Source organism: Coregonus lavaretus (assembly GCF_964263955.1).
Source record: "Coregonus lavaretus genome assembly, chromosome: 27".
Taxonomy (NCBI): domain Eukaryota; kingdom Metazoa; phylum Chordata; class Actinopteri; order Salmoniformes; family Salmonidae; genus Coregonus; species Coregonus lavaretus.
The window spans coordinates 33,500,508-33,515,042 of NC_140014.1; the positions used below are offsets into that span (position 1 = coordinate 33,500,508).

Below are 14,535 nucleotides of genomic sequence, written 5' to 3' on the forward strand. Positions count from 1 at the left end.
TGGTTGAGAGAATGCCAAGAGTGTGCAAAGCTGTCATCAAGACAAAGGGTGGCTATTTGAAGAATCTCAAATATAAAATATATTTAGATTTGTTTAACAAATTTTTCGTTACTACATGATTCCATATGTGTTATTTCATAGTTCTGATGTCTTCACTATTATTCTACAATGTAGAAAATAGTAAAAATAAAGAAAAACCCTTGCATGAGTAGATGTTCTAAAACTTTTGACTGGTGGTGTGTGTGTATATATATATACATATTTTTTTATAATATAATATTTGAGAACTAACAATAACCATAAAAGCTAGAAAGTTAATTAGAATTAAAAATTCCTCAAACAATGAATTTAGCAGAATTTATTTTGTTATTATGTTTGAGCAAAAGAACACAGCATTAGCCATGGCAAAATGAATAGAATTGCAGGAAATTAGCTTTAAAACTGATAAATGTTATCTCAGCTTCATGGCAGAATATGTAGAATCTATGTAAATTAGCTTTGAAACTGCAACATTATCTCTCGGATCCATGGTAAAATGTGTAGAATTGCAGGAAATGTCCTTTTAAAACTGTAAACATTTCTCTCAGCTCCATGAAGACATTTGTAGAATTGCAGGAAATTGGCTTAAAAATTGAAAAACATCTCTACACCACCAAGATGGGAGGCCTCTAAAATTCAGCCTCGCGCAGTGAGCGTAGTGGCACGCCCCCTGCCTTACACACCACCTAAGCCCCTTTCTGATCCAGAAAAAACCCTGATATTGGATCCTGTTTTTATCCTGTATGAAGTTGGGGTAAAACCCTTTCCTTCATTTTCAGCATTACGAGGCATTGGCGAGCCGTGCCTCCACCAACGGCCACATCATAGACATCTATGCCTGCGCTCTGGACCAGACCGGACTGCTGGAGATGAAGTGTTGTTCCAATCACACTGGGTGAGGATGCTCTGTCTGTCTGGTGAACACACAAGTTGCGTCCAGAATGGCTCCCTATATAGTTCACTACTTTTGACTAGGGCCTACAGAGCTCTGGTCAAAAGTAGTGCACTATATAGGGAACAAAATGCCATTTGATACGCAGAACACACACATATGTCAATCTCTCTGGCTCCTCCCATAGTAAGAGGAGAGTTTGTCCTCTTATTTTCTCCTCCAATGCTCTCCTCTGAGGCTTTGAGGAAGAGAAGGAAGGCGAGGAGAGAGGAGGAGGCGAGGAGAGAGGAGGAGGCGAGGAGAGACTTCTGAGATTCACCCTATGTACAGTGGGGGGGAAAAGTATTTAGTCAGCCACCAATTGTGCAAGTTCTCCCACTTAAAAAGATGAGAGAGGCCTGTAATTTTCATCATAGGTACACGTCAACTATGACAGACAAATTGAGAAAAGAAAATCCAGAAAATCACATTGTAGGATTTTTAATGAATTTATTTGCAAATTATGGTGGAAAATAAGTATTTGGTCACCTACAAACAAGCAAGATTTCTGGCTCTCACAGACCTGTAACTTCTTCTTTAAGAGGCTCCTCTGTCCTCCACTCGTTACCTGTATTAATGGCACCTGTTTGAACTTGTTATCAGTATAAAAGACACCTGTCCACAACCTCAAACAGTCACACTCCAAACTCCACTATGGCCAAGACCAAAGAGCTGTCAAAGGACACCAGAAACAAAATTGTAGACCTGCACCAGGCTGGGAAGACTGAATCTGCAATAGGTAAGCAGCTTGGTTTGAAGAAATCAACTGTGGGAGCAATTATTAGGAAATGGAAGACATACAAGACCACTGATAATCTCCCTCGATCTGGGGCTCCACGCAAGATCTCACCCCGTGGGGTCAAAATGATCACAAGAACGGTGAGCAAAAATCCCAGAACCACACGGGGGGACCTAGTGAATGACCTGCAGAGAGCTGGGACCAAAGTAACAAAGCCTACCATCAGTAACACACTACGCCGCCAGGGACTAAAATCCTGCAGTGCCAGACGTGTCCCCCTGCTTAAGCCAGTACATGTCCAGGCCCGTCTGAAGTTGCATTTGGATGATCCAGAAGAGGATTGGGAAAATGTCATATGGTCAGATGAAACCAAAATATATCTTTTTGGTAAAAACTCAACTCGTCGTGTTTGGAGAACAAAGAATGCTGAGTTGCATCCAAAGAACACCATACCTACTGTGAAGCATGGGAGTGGAAACATCATGCTTTGGGGCTGTTTTTCTGCAAAGGGACCAGGACGACTGATCCGTGTAAAGGAAAGAATGAATGGGACCATGTATCGTGAGATTTTGAGTGAAAACCTCCTTCCATCAGCAAGGGCATTGAAAATGAAACGTGGCTGGGTCTTTCAGCATGACAATGATCCCAAACACACCGCTCGGGCAACGAAGGAGTGGCTTCGTAAGAAGCATTTCAAGGTCCTGGAGTGGCCTAGCCAGTCTCCAGATCTCAACCCCATAGAAAATCTTTGGAGGGAGTTGAAAGTCCGTGTTGCCCAGCGACAGCCCCAAAACATCACTGCTCTAGAGGAGATCTGCATGGAGGAATGGGCCAAAATACCAGCAACAGTGTGTGAAAACCTTGTGAAGACTTACAGAAAACGTTTGACCTGTGTCATTGCCAACAAAGGGTATATAACAAAGTATTGAGAAACTTTTGTTATTGACCAAATACTTATTTTCCACCTTAATTTGCAAATAAATTCATTAAAAATCCTACAATGTGATTTAATGGATTTTTTTCCCTCATTTTGTCTGTCATAGTTGACGTGTACCTATGATGGAAATTACAGGCCTCTCTCATCTTTATAAGTGGGAGAACTTGCACAATTGGTGGCTGACTAAATACTTTTTTCCCCCACTGTATAGTTGAACTCATATGAGTATATCTGTTTTGCAGAGGCTACATGGTGATGGCAGACTCTTTCAACACCTCCCTATTCAAACAAACCTTCCAGAGGGTCTTCACCAAAGATGTGGCTGGAGCCTTCAAGATGGCCTTCGCTGGCACCCTGGAGATAAAGGTAGAGCCATTGCACAGACTGGCTGTCTGAAATAGTACCCTTTTACCAATATAGTGTACTAGTAGTACACTCTTAAGGAATAGGGTGTCATTTTAGATGCAGCCACTGTTACAATATCCACACATACCCAATACATTGCTTCTACGTAGTGTGTAAGTGTGGATATTGGAACAGAGCGACATGCTCTCATGGATAGTTGATTCTATCCATAAAACTATGTGAAATATCAGATTTCTTAACTTTGCCTTTTACCAAATATAATTGTGCACAAACTGCTAATATGTTCCAATATCATCTGTCCTCCTTCATTTCAGACGTCTCGAGAGATCAAGATTTCAGGAGCCATCGGGCCATGTGTGTCATTAAATGCCAAAGGACCGTGTGTGTCTGAAAATGTGAGTCCATGTCAAATACATAGAACAGTGACCTAATATAGTACTTTTGACCGGTCGACCCTTTTGTAACTGCAGTTGTTAATCCAGAATAGTGTGTGTCCTGAATCTCTGCCGAAGGAGATGTAACAACGTTGTTCTGTTTCTGATCCGTTCTAGAACAATGTCATTCTGATTCTGATCCCTTCTAGAATAATGTAATTCTGATTCTGATCCCTTCTGTTTGTTTCCTTAAAGGAAATTGGAACAGGGGGCACCTCTCAATGGAAGATATGTGGTCTTGACCATAACACCACTCTGGCAGTGTACTTTGAGGTGGTCAATCAGGTATGCCTTCATATTACACTCTCTGGATTGTGATCACTAAGCTACTTTTGGCAATAACTGCCGTATTTTGTGTTATATTGCGATCAGAAACTAAAAGCTTTTGATTGTCAAGGTTGCTGAGTAGTCATTTTTATATCACAGTAATCTGAGATTAGGCGATCCACAGAGCAATGTTCCACTTGTTCCAAAGACTCAGATAATTTGATTGCACCACCAGAGGTGAACTAGCTGTTCCATAATGATCTCTTCCACTGCTGTACAGTTGTGGTCAAAAGTTTTGAGAATGACACAAATATAAATTTTCACAAAGTCTCCTGCCTCAGTTTTTATGATGGCAATTTGCATATACTCCAGAATGTTATGAAGAGTGATCAGAGGAATTGCAATTAATTGCAAAGTCCCTCTTTGCCATGAAAATGAACTTAATCCCCAAAAAACATTTCCACTGCATTTCAGCCCTGCCACAAAAGGACCAGCTGACATCATGTCAGTGATTCTGTCGTTAACACAGGTGAGAGTGTTGACGAGGACAAGGCTGGAGATCACTCTGTCATGCTGATTGAGTTAGAATAACAGACTGGAAGCTTTAAAGAGAGGGTGGTGCTTGAAATCATTGTTCTTCCTCTGTTAACCATGGTTACCTGCAAGGAAACACATGCCGTCATCATTGCTTTGCACAAAAAGGGCTTCACAGGCAAGGATATTGCTGCTAGTAAGATTGCACCTAAATCAACCATTTATCGGATCATCAAGAACTTCAAGGAGAGAGGTTCAATTGTTGTGAAGAAGGCTTCAGGGCGCCCAAGAAAGTTCAGCAAGCGCCAAGACCGTCTCCTAAAGTTGATTCAGCTGCGGGATCAGGGCACCACCAGTGCAGATCTTGCTTAGGAATGGCAGCAGGCAGGTGTGAGTGCATCTGCACGCACAGTGAGGCGAAGACTTTTGGAGGATGGCCTGGTGTCAAGAAGGGCAACGAGGAAGCCACTTCTCTCCAGGAAAAACATCATGGACAGACTGATATTCTGCAAAAGATAAAGGGATTGGACTGCTGAGGACTGGGGTAAAGTCATTTTCTCTGATGAATCCCCTTTCCGATTGTTTGGGGCATCCGTAAAAAAGCTTGTCCGGAGAAGACAAGGTGAGCGCTACCATCAGTCCTGTGTCATGCCAACAGTAAAGCATCCTGAGACCATTCATGTGTGGGGTTGCTTCTCAGCCAAGGGAATGGGCTCACTCACAATTCTGCCTAAGAACACAGCCATGAATAAAGAATGGTACCAACACATCCTCCGAGAGCAACTTCTCCCAACCATCCAAGAACAGTTTGGTAACGAACAATGCCTTTTCCAGAATGATGGAGCACCTTGCCATAAGGCAAAAGTGATAACTAAGTGGCTCGGGAACAAAACATCGACATTTTGGGTCAATGGCCAGGAAACTCCCCAGACCTTAATCCCATTGAGAACTTGTGGTCGATCCTCAAGAGGCGGGTGGACAAACAAAAACCCACAAATTCTGACAAACTCCAAGCATTGATTATGCAAGAATGGGCTGCCATCAGTCAGGATGTGGCCCAGAAGTTAATTGACAGCATGCCAGGGCGGATTGCAGAGGTCTTGAAAAAGAAGGGTCAACACTGCAAATATTGACTCTTTGCATAAACATCATGTAATTGTCAGTAAAAGCCTTTGACACTTATGGAATGCTTGTAGTTATACTTCAGTATACCATAGTAACATCTGACAAAAATATCTAAAAACACTGAAGCAGCAAACATTGTGAAGACCAATACTTGTGTCATTCTCAAAACTTTTGACCACGACTGTACTTGGCTGTTCAGAGGTACTGGATAGAGGTGCATCAGCATCACTATGCCACCAGATGGTGTGCTCGTATATGAAACCACTATGGCATCTTTATAAAACATACAGTAGTATAAGATGGATCTATAAATGTAAATGAGATGGTCACATTCATTTTAACCCAGTTATACAAAACTGAAAGATTACATTTAAATGATTTTAGATAGGCAGTGTTGCCATAGGTATATTCATTGAGGAAGAACACATTTGGACAGATAGTGATGTTTGTATATGTACAGTCTGCAATCTAGTTCAAACATTGTAGTTCAACATTGTAGTTCAAACAGATAATGGTCCAATGCCCCTGAGTGACTGTACAATGTGCATTGCAAGCTAACCTTTTTTTTAGTCAGAAACAGAACAGATAGGATCGCTGATATGACAGTCTTGTTGTGTAGATCCACTTAAGACATAAGTGTCACAATGACATCCCATTGGTCATACTAGAATGATCCTTCATATGGTCCTTCTCTGGTGTTTAGTCCCAACCTGTATTGTATTTAATTTCATTAATTCATTTGTATATTTTTAGCCAGGATTGTCCATTCAGTAACAATTGCCACTGTTTTCCAGGGAGTCCTGGGATTCATAAAATCAAGTGTGTATTTGAGTCTGTAGTCAGGCTAGTTTTCCAGACTGCTCCATGGTGACAGAGTCCTGGTCCAGTATAGTGTCTTTATGATCCTCCATAGTCACCTCTGACATGGACTTGGCCTCTGGTGACCCTGTTTTGGAGTTGGTTTCTGACAAGAGTGATGGGTTGGAGAAGTTGTTATCTTGGCTCACTATATCCAGTTGGATGGCGGTGCTCTGTGGGCGGCAGTTCTTCAGAGGGCGCTGGAACAGCTGTCGTATTTTATTCAGGCTTTTCCGCAGAGCCGCTCTGTAGCGCCTGAGAGGGAGGGAGGGAGGGAGGGAGGGAGGGAGAGAGGGAGAGAAAAAATAACCAACAATGCAGTGTAGCCAGCCACTCCGCCTCATCGGCTCCACAGCTCTGCTCCAACACTGAGAAGCTAATTTCATAATCTCAAGTGCTCAGCTTTTCCCCCTCACAGCAGCCGTTATTTCGAAATGTACTGGAGCTAGCTTCTCAATTCCATCAGAATTTGTTTCAAGTGCCTATTGAGGGACCTTCATATCATCTGTACAAGATTGAGCCTTGTTCTTGAGATGTGGGGGAAGTTGGAGAAGTCTTTATATTTGTTGAATGAGAGAGAGAACTACTCACTATATTATTGAATGACTGTTTGGGCTATTGGCTATTAGTGATGTGGTGGGAAAAATCAATACAGTTACATATTATTATTTTGGATGCTATTATCTCAATATTTTTGACTCCAAGTATTGATTTGTAGAAATATTATATACAGTGCTGTGAAAAAGTATTTGCCCCCCTTCTAATTTTCTCTACTTTTGCATATTTTTGATACTGAATGTTATCAGATCTTCAACCAAAACCTAATTTTAGATAAAGGGAACCTGAGTGAACAAATAACACAACAATTACATACTTATTTCATTTATTCCATAAACAAAGTTATGCAACACCCAATGCCCCTGTGTGAAAAAGTAATTGCCCCCTTACACTCAATAACTGGTTGTGCCACCTTTAGCTGCAATGACTCCAACCAAACGCTTCCTGTAGTTGTTGATCAGTCTCTCACGTCGCTGTGGAGGAATTTTGGCCCACTCTTCCCTGCAGAACTGCTGTAACTCAGTGACATTTGTGGGTTTTCAAGCATTAACTGCTTTTTTCAAGTCCTGCCACAACATCTCAATTGGGATTAGGTCTAGACTTTGACTAGGCCATTCCAAAACTACAAATGTGTTGCTTTTTAGCCATTTTCATGTAGACTTGATTGTGTGTTATGGATCATTGTCTTGCTGCATGACCCAGCTGCGCTTTAGCTTAAGCTCAGACGGATGGCCTGACATTCTTCTGTAGAATTCTCTGACACAGAGCAGAATTCATGGTTGCTTCTATTAAGGCAAATCATCCAGGTCCTGAGGCAGCAAAGCATTCCGAAACCATCCCCATGCTTGACCGTTGGTATGATGCTCTTACTGTGGAATGCAGTGTTTGGTTTTTGCCAGGCATAATGGGACCCATGTCATCCAGTGTATGCCAGTTAGGCTCTACACCGGTTGTAAAGCGGATGAATGTGCTTAATTTAAAGAAGTTATTAGGCCGCTTTAGTTGTGATACAAAACGTATCAAACATATAGGCCTATGGGCTAGGCTACATGAGGTGTGCGACTATGATTTGAAAAAGTCGCCAAAGAAAAGGCGTGCGCTGTTTCTTGATTTACTGCACACACTGGGCATCGTTCACAAGTGATAATAAATACATCATTCACAAGTGATAGTATTGTCACTCATCAGACTATTCTTAATGTAATATTGTCTTTACATATAGGCCTACTAAATAATATACAGTGCCTTCGGAAATTATTCAGACTCCTTGACTTTTTCCACATTTTGTTACGTTACAGCCTTATTCTAAAATTGATTAAATTGTTTTTTTCCCTCATTAATCTACACACAATACCCCATAATGATAAAGCAAAAACAGGCTTTTAGAAATTATTGCACATTTATTACAAATAAAAAACTGAAAAATAACATTTACATAAGTATTCAGACCCTTTACTCAGCACCTGTGGCACCTGTGGCAGCGATTACAGCATCGGGTCTTCTTAGGTATGACGCTACAAGCTTGGGACACCTGTATTTGGGGAGTTTCTCCCATTCTTCTCTTCAGATCCTCTCAAGCTCTGTTAGGTTGGATGGGGAGTGTTGCTGCACAGCTATTTTCAGGTCTCTCCAGAGATGTTCAATCGGGTTCAAGTCCGGGCTCTGGCTGGGCCACTCAAGGACATTCAGAGACTTGTCCCGAAGCCACTCCTGCATCATCTTGGCTGTGGGCTTAGGGTCGTTGTCTTGTTGGAGGGTGAATCTTCACCCCAGCCTAAGGTCCTGAGCGCTCTGGAGCAGGTTTTCATCAAGGATCTCTCTGTACTTTGCTCCGTTAATCTTTGCCTCGATCCTGACTAGTCTCCCAATCCCTGCCGCTGACAAACATCCCCACATTATGATGTTGCCACCACCATGCTTCACCGTAGGGATGATGCCAGGTTTCCTCCAGACGTGACGCTTGGCATTCAGGCCAAATAGTTCAATCTTGGTTTCATCAGACCAGACAATCTTGTTTCTCATGTTCTGAGAGTCTTTAGGTGCCTTTTGGCAAACTCCAAGCAGGCTGTCGTGTGCCTTTTACTGAGGAGTGGCTTCCGTCTGGCCACTCTACCATAAAGGCCTGATTGGTGGAGTGCTGCAGAGATGGTTGTCCTTCTGGAAGGTTCTCCCATCTCCACAGAGGAACTCTAGAGCTCTGTTAGAGTGACCATTAGGTTCTTGGTCACCTCCCTGACTAAGGCCCTTCTCGCCCGATTGCTCAGTTTGGCCGGGGGGCCAGCTTTTGGAAGATACTTGGTGGTTCCAAACATTTTCCATTTAAGAATGATGGAGGCCACTGTGTTCTTGGGTACCTTCAATGCTGCAGAAATATGTTGGTACCCTTCCCCAGATCTGTGCCTCGACACAATCCTGTCTCGGAACTCTACGAACAATTCCTTTTTGCTCAGACATGCACTGTCATATAGACAGGTGTGTGTCTTTCCAAATCTTGTCCAATCAATAGAATTTACCACAGGTGGACTCAATCAAGTTGTAGAAACATCTCAAGGATGATCAATGGAAACCGGATTTACCTGAGCTCAATTTCGAGTCTCATAGAAAAGGGGCTGAATACTTATGTAAATAAGGTATTTCTGTTTTTTTATTTTTAATACATTTGCAAAACTTTATAAAAACCTGTTGACTGAGGTTAGAGGAATAGAAAGCCACGGATTTGGAGATGAAAATGACGAGGGTATCAAATTGATTTTGATTGGTCCAACACACGGAAACACCTTCAAATGTTACCACCTCCCAACAGCAAAATATGGAAGAGATACAACCAAGAGCTGAGCGGTCTAAACTAGCAACGGTCACAACAAACGTTCTTATTTCATCAACACTGTTAAGTACAAGCTTATTAAGGTTGTAATATTGTAGAGAACAATCTAATGATTTATTGTATGTGATTCATAATGGCATAGGCTAAAGAAAACATTTAGTAGCACCCTGTTCAATTTACCCGTATTTCACTACATTCTAGAGCAGTGAGTGAACGCCCTACAATATGTTTGGAACATCAAATCACAGTATCGAATCGCAATACATATAGAATCGTGAGAATCGCAATACATATCGTATCGGCACCTAAGTATGGTGATAATATCGTATCGTGATGTCCCAGCCCTATTGGCTATCCCTTACATCTGAATCATGGAGTTGATCACTTCTCAATTCCCTCTGACTTTGGGTTCATGTGGCCATTGATGGACCACAAGGATATTGAGGGGCTTTATATTGAGGTATAACAGCTTCATAAGATTGAGCCTTATTCTTCTTGAGACACAGCATTGAAATTACTGTATATTGTCTGAATGACTGTTTGTTTGGGGCTATTAAGGGGAAGTGGAAAGGGGATACCTAGTCAGTTGCACAACTGAATGCATTTAACTGAAATGTGTCTTCCGCATTTAACCCAACCCCTCTGAATCAGAGAGGTGCAAGGGGCTGCCTTAATCAACGTCCATGTCATTGGTGCCCGGGGAGCAGTTGTTGGCTATTGCTTACGTCTGTGTCATGGAGTTGATCCATGGGTTGAGAGCGGAGGTGAGGAGGACGAGCCAGGTAGCCACGGCTGAGGCTGCTGCTGGCGGGTCATGGCCACTAAACGTCTCATAGAAACAGGTGGAGATGTAAGGCAGCCAGCACACCAGCAAGCACACTGACAATGGAGAGAATTTAGACAGGAGATTATTAGAGTAATTATGATAGAAAAGTATATTTATGGAGAAATAGACAGGCAGTTATTAGACTAATTACGGAAACATTACAAGAATTCTATTTAGTATATTTATATATTTGCGAGACTCCATAACAGTGAGCCTTATTGTGATGCATGTAATGGTATTGTAGCACATTAATATTAACAAATTGAAGAAGACTGAATTTCACCGGTTACAAATGTAGCCTACAGAAAAATGTATTTAATAACAGCCACTGATGGACCTTGAAATCTTATTTGCATTTGTCCTTACATAAAAGGCTTTTATTCTGTGTCTATCTGCTCGGTGCTCAGAGTATATCAAATTGTTATATCAAAGGCTTATGCCTTGCTTTGTTTGAAATAAATTACATAAACAAATCGATAGCTTCACTGTACTATTCACAAGTTTAACCACCAATGAGACTCACCCACAGTTGCCACCATCACTATGGAGCTCCTGAAGTAGTTATTAGCAGGGACATAAAAACAGTGCTGGTCGTTGCAAACGAACGTCCCCCGCCGCACCTGTTTCCTCGCAATATACACAATGTACGCATACATGGAGCACATAATGAGTATGGGTGCTATGATCCCGACCATGATGAAGAGCATACTGAAGCCCCTGTAGTCTGGCTGGAAGCTGGGGCCACACAGGAACCTGGTGCTGCTGTAGGTGTAGCTGCCGAAGCCCAGCAGTGGCAAGGCTGCGTTGATCAGGCAGTAGAGCCACACCAGGACCAGCACCACCCTGATCCTCCTGGATGTGCAGATGGTGGTGTAGCTCAGGGCGAAGCAGATCTCTGTAAACTTGTCGATGGTGGCCCAGGTCAGGGAGTGGATGGAGGCCAACTGAAGGAGCAGGTAGAGGAAGGCGCTGCCCTGGCAGAGGGGCCCGTCGCTGGGGTAGCCCTGCGGCCTGAACAGGCTGTTATGGACTCCGAAGGGAATGGTGGAGAGACCCAGGGCCAGGTCACTCAGGCAGAAGCTCAGGGTCAGCGCCCAGGTTTCGGTGCGGAGCTCCTTGTTGAGCAGAACCACCAGTAGTAGAACCACGTTACCACACACAGAGCACAGACTGGAGACCACCATCAGAGCTGCATAGACCAGGGCCACCGGCTGCATCCTCATGGCCTCCTGGTGGAAGAGAAGTCCTCCCTGTGTTGGCTGGCTGCTCACTCTCCTCTCGCCTGTTTCAGTCCATGAGATCTGACTGACTGGCTGTCTGGCTGACTGTCTGGCTGACTGGTGGACTGACTGGTTGGCTGACTGTCTGGCTGACTGGCCGCCCTGTGGTGTTCAGTACAAGGGCTTAGCTTGCTTCTTACTATGCACTATCTATCAAGAGTGAGGAAGGGAGAGAGAAACAGTCTAGAACAACCCACTTTCAAGCACTAGAATTTTGAGGAGTGAGCGTGAGAGAGGGAGAGAGATGCTCTGCCTGTGTAAACAGAAGCTTGAGATCCAATATCCTCTCCTCCACTCTAATGGCTGCAGCACAGTTAATGAGCCATTTGACTCTGGAGTGTTGTTGGGGTTATTGGTAAGACGCATGCCTCTAATTCGATCTAAGCTCCCAATCATTCATTATGAATGAATTATTATAAATTATTAAGCCCCCTCATATCACCCAATTGTCCATAAGTTGTCCATAAGGCAGTAGCAGTTATGTGTGTGTGTTTGTACAGGGCAAACCATTTGAATAAAACTCACAGGCACCACCCACTTATATTAGCCTAGTTAGATGGGGAATTTATTGGTATCATATCTTGGTGTTTTTATAACATGTGCACATTCATAATCAGATAACCAACAGTTCTTGTCTCCTCTCAACACAGCATAATGCACCTATACCCCAGGGGGGCCGCGGGGGGGTCCAGTACGTCACCCAGTACCAACACTCCAGTGGACAGAAACGCATCCGAGTCACCACCACCGCCAGAAAGTAAATACACACACACATTGCATATTTAGCTCACTTCACATTAAAACTTATAAAAACACAAACATATGAATCTGGATTTGATTCATCATTCACATCTTCTTTTCAGAGTAACTACAGACTTTAAGGTTTATCTACCACTTTTCATTCCACTATGTAACTGCATCTGCAAGCTCACCTTGTTTCCATAGCAACGCGATAGGGAGAGAGGGCAAAGTGTGTTTGTTGTGTGTTGTGATCAGAGGAGGAGATGATCTTGGTTGTTAGTGTTAAATGTGTATTTATGTAGATTCTGGCTGAGCAGTAATATAGCTCTCAGTATGGGGTTTGATCAATGTTGCAGTTCATGTTTGTTATTGAATTTTACCTTATGAGACCTGTGTTTATACAATGTTGGACATGTGACAGGGCAGTGGCGAGTGGAATTTTTTATAGATAAGCAGAGCCCCAGGCTGTTATTAAAAGATCAGTTCAATTTACTTTGACTTATAGTATGGGGTGACTAAGGGCTTTTCAATGCCAAAGCAACCAGAACAAAACATCTGACATAATATCCCTTATTTAACTCATGTATCCGTACTAACTATAGTACAGATTCGTGTTGGTAGTATCACTTGCCTTATAACGGAGAACCTTACAACTGTGAAATAAACAAAAGTGTTTTTGTGTCAAATGATATGCAATGCTTATGCAGGTTGTTTCTCTCTCCTCTCTCTGTCTCTGTCTCTCTCTCTCCCTCCCGCCTCTCTCTCTGTCCCTCCCCCCTCGCTCTCTGTCCCTCCCCCCCTCTCTCTCAGCTGGGCAGATGCAGGGACCCAGATCCAGAGCATTGCAGCATCATTTGACCAGGAGGCCTCAGCCATCCTGATGGCCAGACTGGCTGTGTACCGTGCTGAGACCGAGGAGGGCCCCGACGTGCTGCGCTGGCTGGACAGACAGCTCATCCGACTGGTAAGATAGTATTCTCACTCGTATTCTCAGTGCTTGCGTCCCAAATGGCACCCTATTCCCTTTATAGTGCTCTACTTTTGGCCAGAGCCTTATGACATGGAAGATTGGCAGGGGTCAAGGGAGGGGGCTGCTTTATTTTCTCATCCCCTCACATATTCTATCAGCCCCCTCCCCAGAGCCTTCATAAATGGACCAGGATTTTTAAACATTGAGATGTTGAAATGCAACAATATCATTATTTCCTACTGCTAACCAGTGAAAGTACCAATTTCAGGCTAGCAGGCATGCTGAAATAGTGTGATGAAGTGTGACGTGACATTTTATAGATAAGTGTAGACTCAGTTGCAGGCAGGACTTTCTGGTTGGTCTCGTGTTACATGGGCAACTTTGAATTGGCTTTTTCTCTCTCCTTTCCAGTGTCAGAAGTTTGGAGATTATAATAAGGATGATCCCAACTCCTTCCGCTTCTCAGAAACCTTTTCTCTCTATCCCCAGGTAAGTGATCATGTGCTGAATGGCTGATTGGCTCTTTAGTGGAACAACACAGTTATAGCTAGTAAACAGATGTATGATAAATATCTTACCGCTAAAATATTTTTTTCAAGTAGTGTTTCGTGCTTAGCATAAAGACTATTTTAAAATGCACATTATAGCTTTGGCAGCATGATGGAATGCTTTTTAAAACATCTCTCTGCTTTTCCTTTGTCCCTCAGTTTATGTTCCACCTGAGAAGGTCTCCCTTCCTGCAAGTGTTCAACAACAGTCCAGATGAGAGCTCTTACTACAGACACCAGTTCATGCGTCAGGACCTGACCCAGTCTCTGATCATGATACAACCCATTCTCTATGCCTACTCCTTCAACGGGCCCCCAGAGGTAAGACCGAACACACACACACCCACACAGACTGACACACACACACACACACACACACAGACACGCACAAGCATACACAGACACACACACACAGACACGCACACAGACACGCACACAGACACGCACACAAACATATACACACACAGACACACACAAACACAGACACAGACTAATTTTTCCATTGAAAAATTAGCTTTCCTTCTTCTTTATAAACGTAAATCATGGATGCCTTGTGAA

General features: G+C 43.0%; 2 protein-coding genes across 2 annotated transcripts in view; one reads left to right on the forward strand and one right to left on the reverse strand.

Annotated features, from left to right (window-relative positions):
• Positions 1-14,535, forward strand: part of sec23a (Sec23 homolog A, coat complex II component) — a 49,036-nt gene that overhangs the window by 13,303 nt on the left and 21,198 nt on the right. The window contains exons 7-14 of the mRNA XM_084144729.1: positions 819-934; positions 2,889-3,012; positions 3,327-3,407; positions 3,642-3,731; positions 12,369-12,475; positions 13,270-13,423; positions 13,841-13,918; positions 14,137-14,298. Of these exons, the coding sequence (XP_084000855.1) occupies positions 819-934; positions 2,889-3,012; positions 3,327-3,407; positions 3,642-3,731; positions 12,369-12,475; positions 13,270-13,423; positions 13,841-13,918; positions 14,137-14,298 (912 nt within the window). The remainder of the gene's footprint in view (positions 1-818; positions 935-2,888; positions 3,013-3,326; positions 3,408-3,641; positions 3,732-12,368; positions 12,476-13,269; positions 13,424-13,840; positions 13,919-14,136; positions 14,299-14,535) is intronic.
• LOC311102581 (adenosine receptor A3) lies at positions 6,212-11,655 on the reverse strand (the record flags this gene model as incomplete). The annotated part of the gene is made up of 3 exons (XM_084143956.1): positions 6,212-6,485; positions 10,338-10,491; positions 10,962-11,655. 3 exons carry the CDS (start codon positions 11,653-11,655, stop codon positions 6,212-6,214), a joined length of 1,122 nt encoding a protein of 373 aa, XP_084000082.1.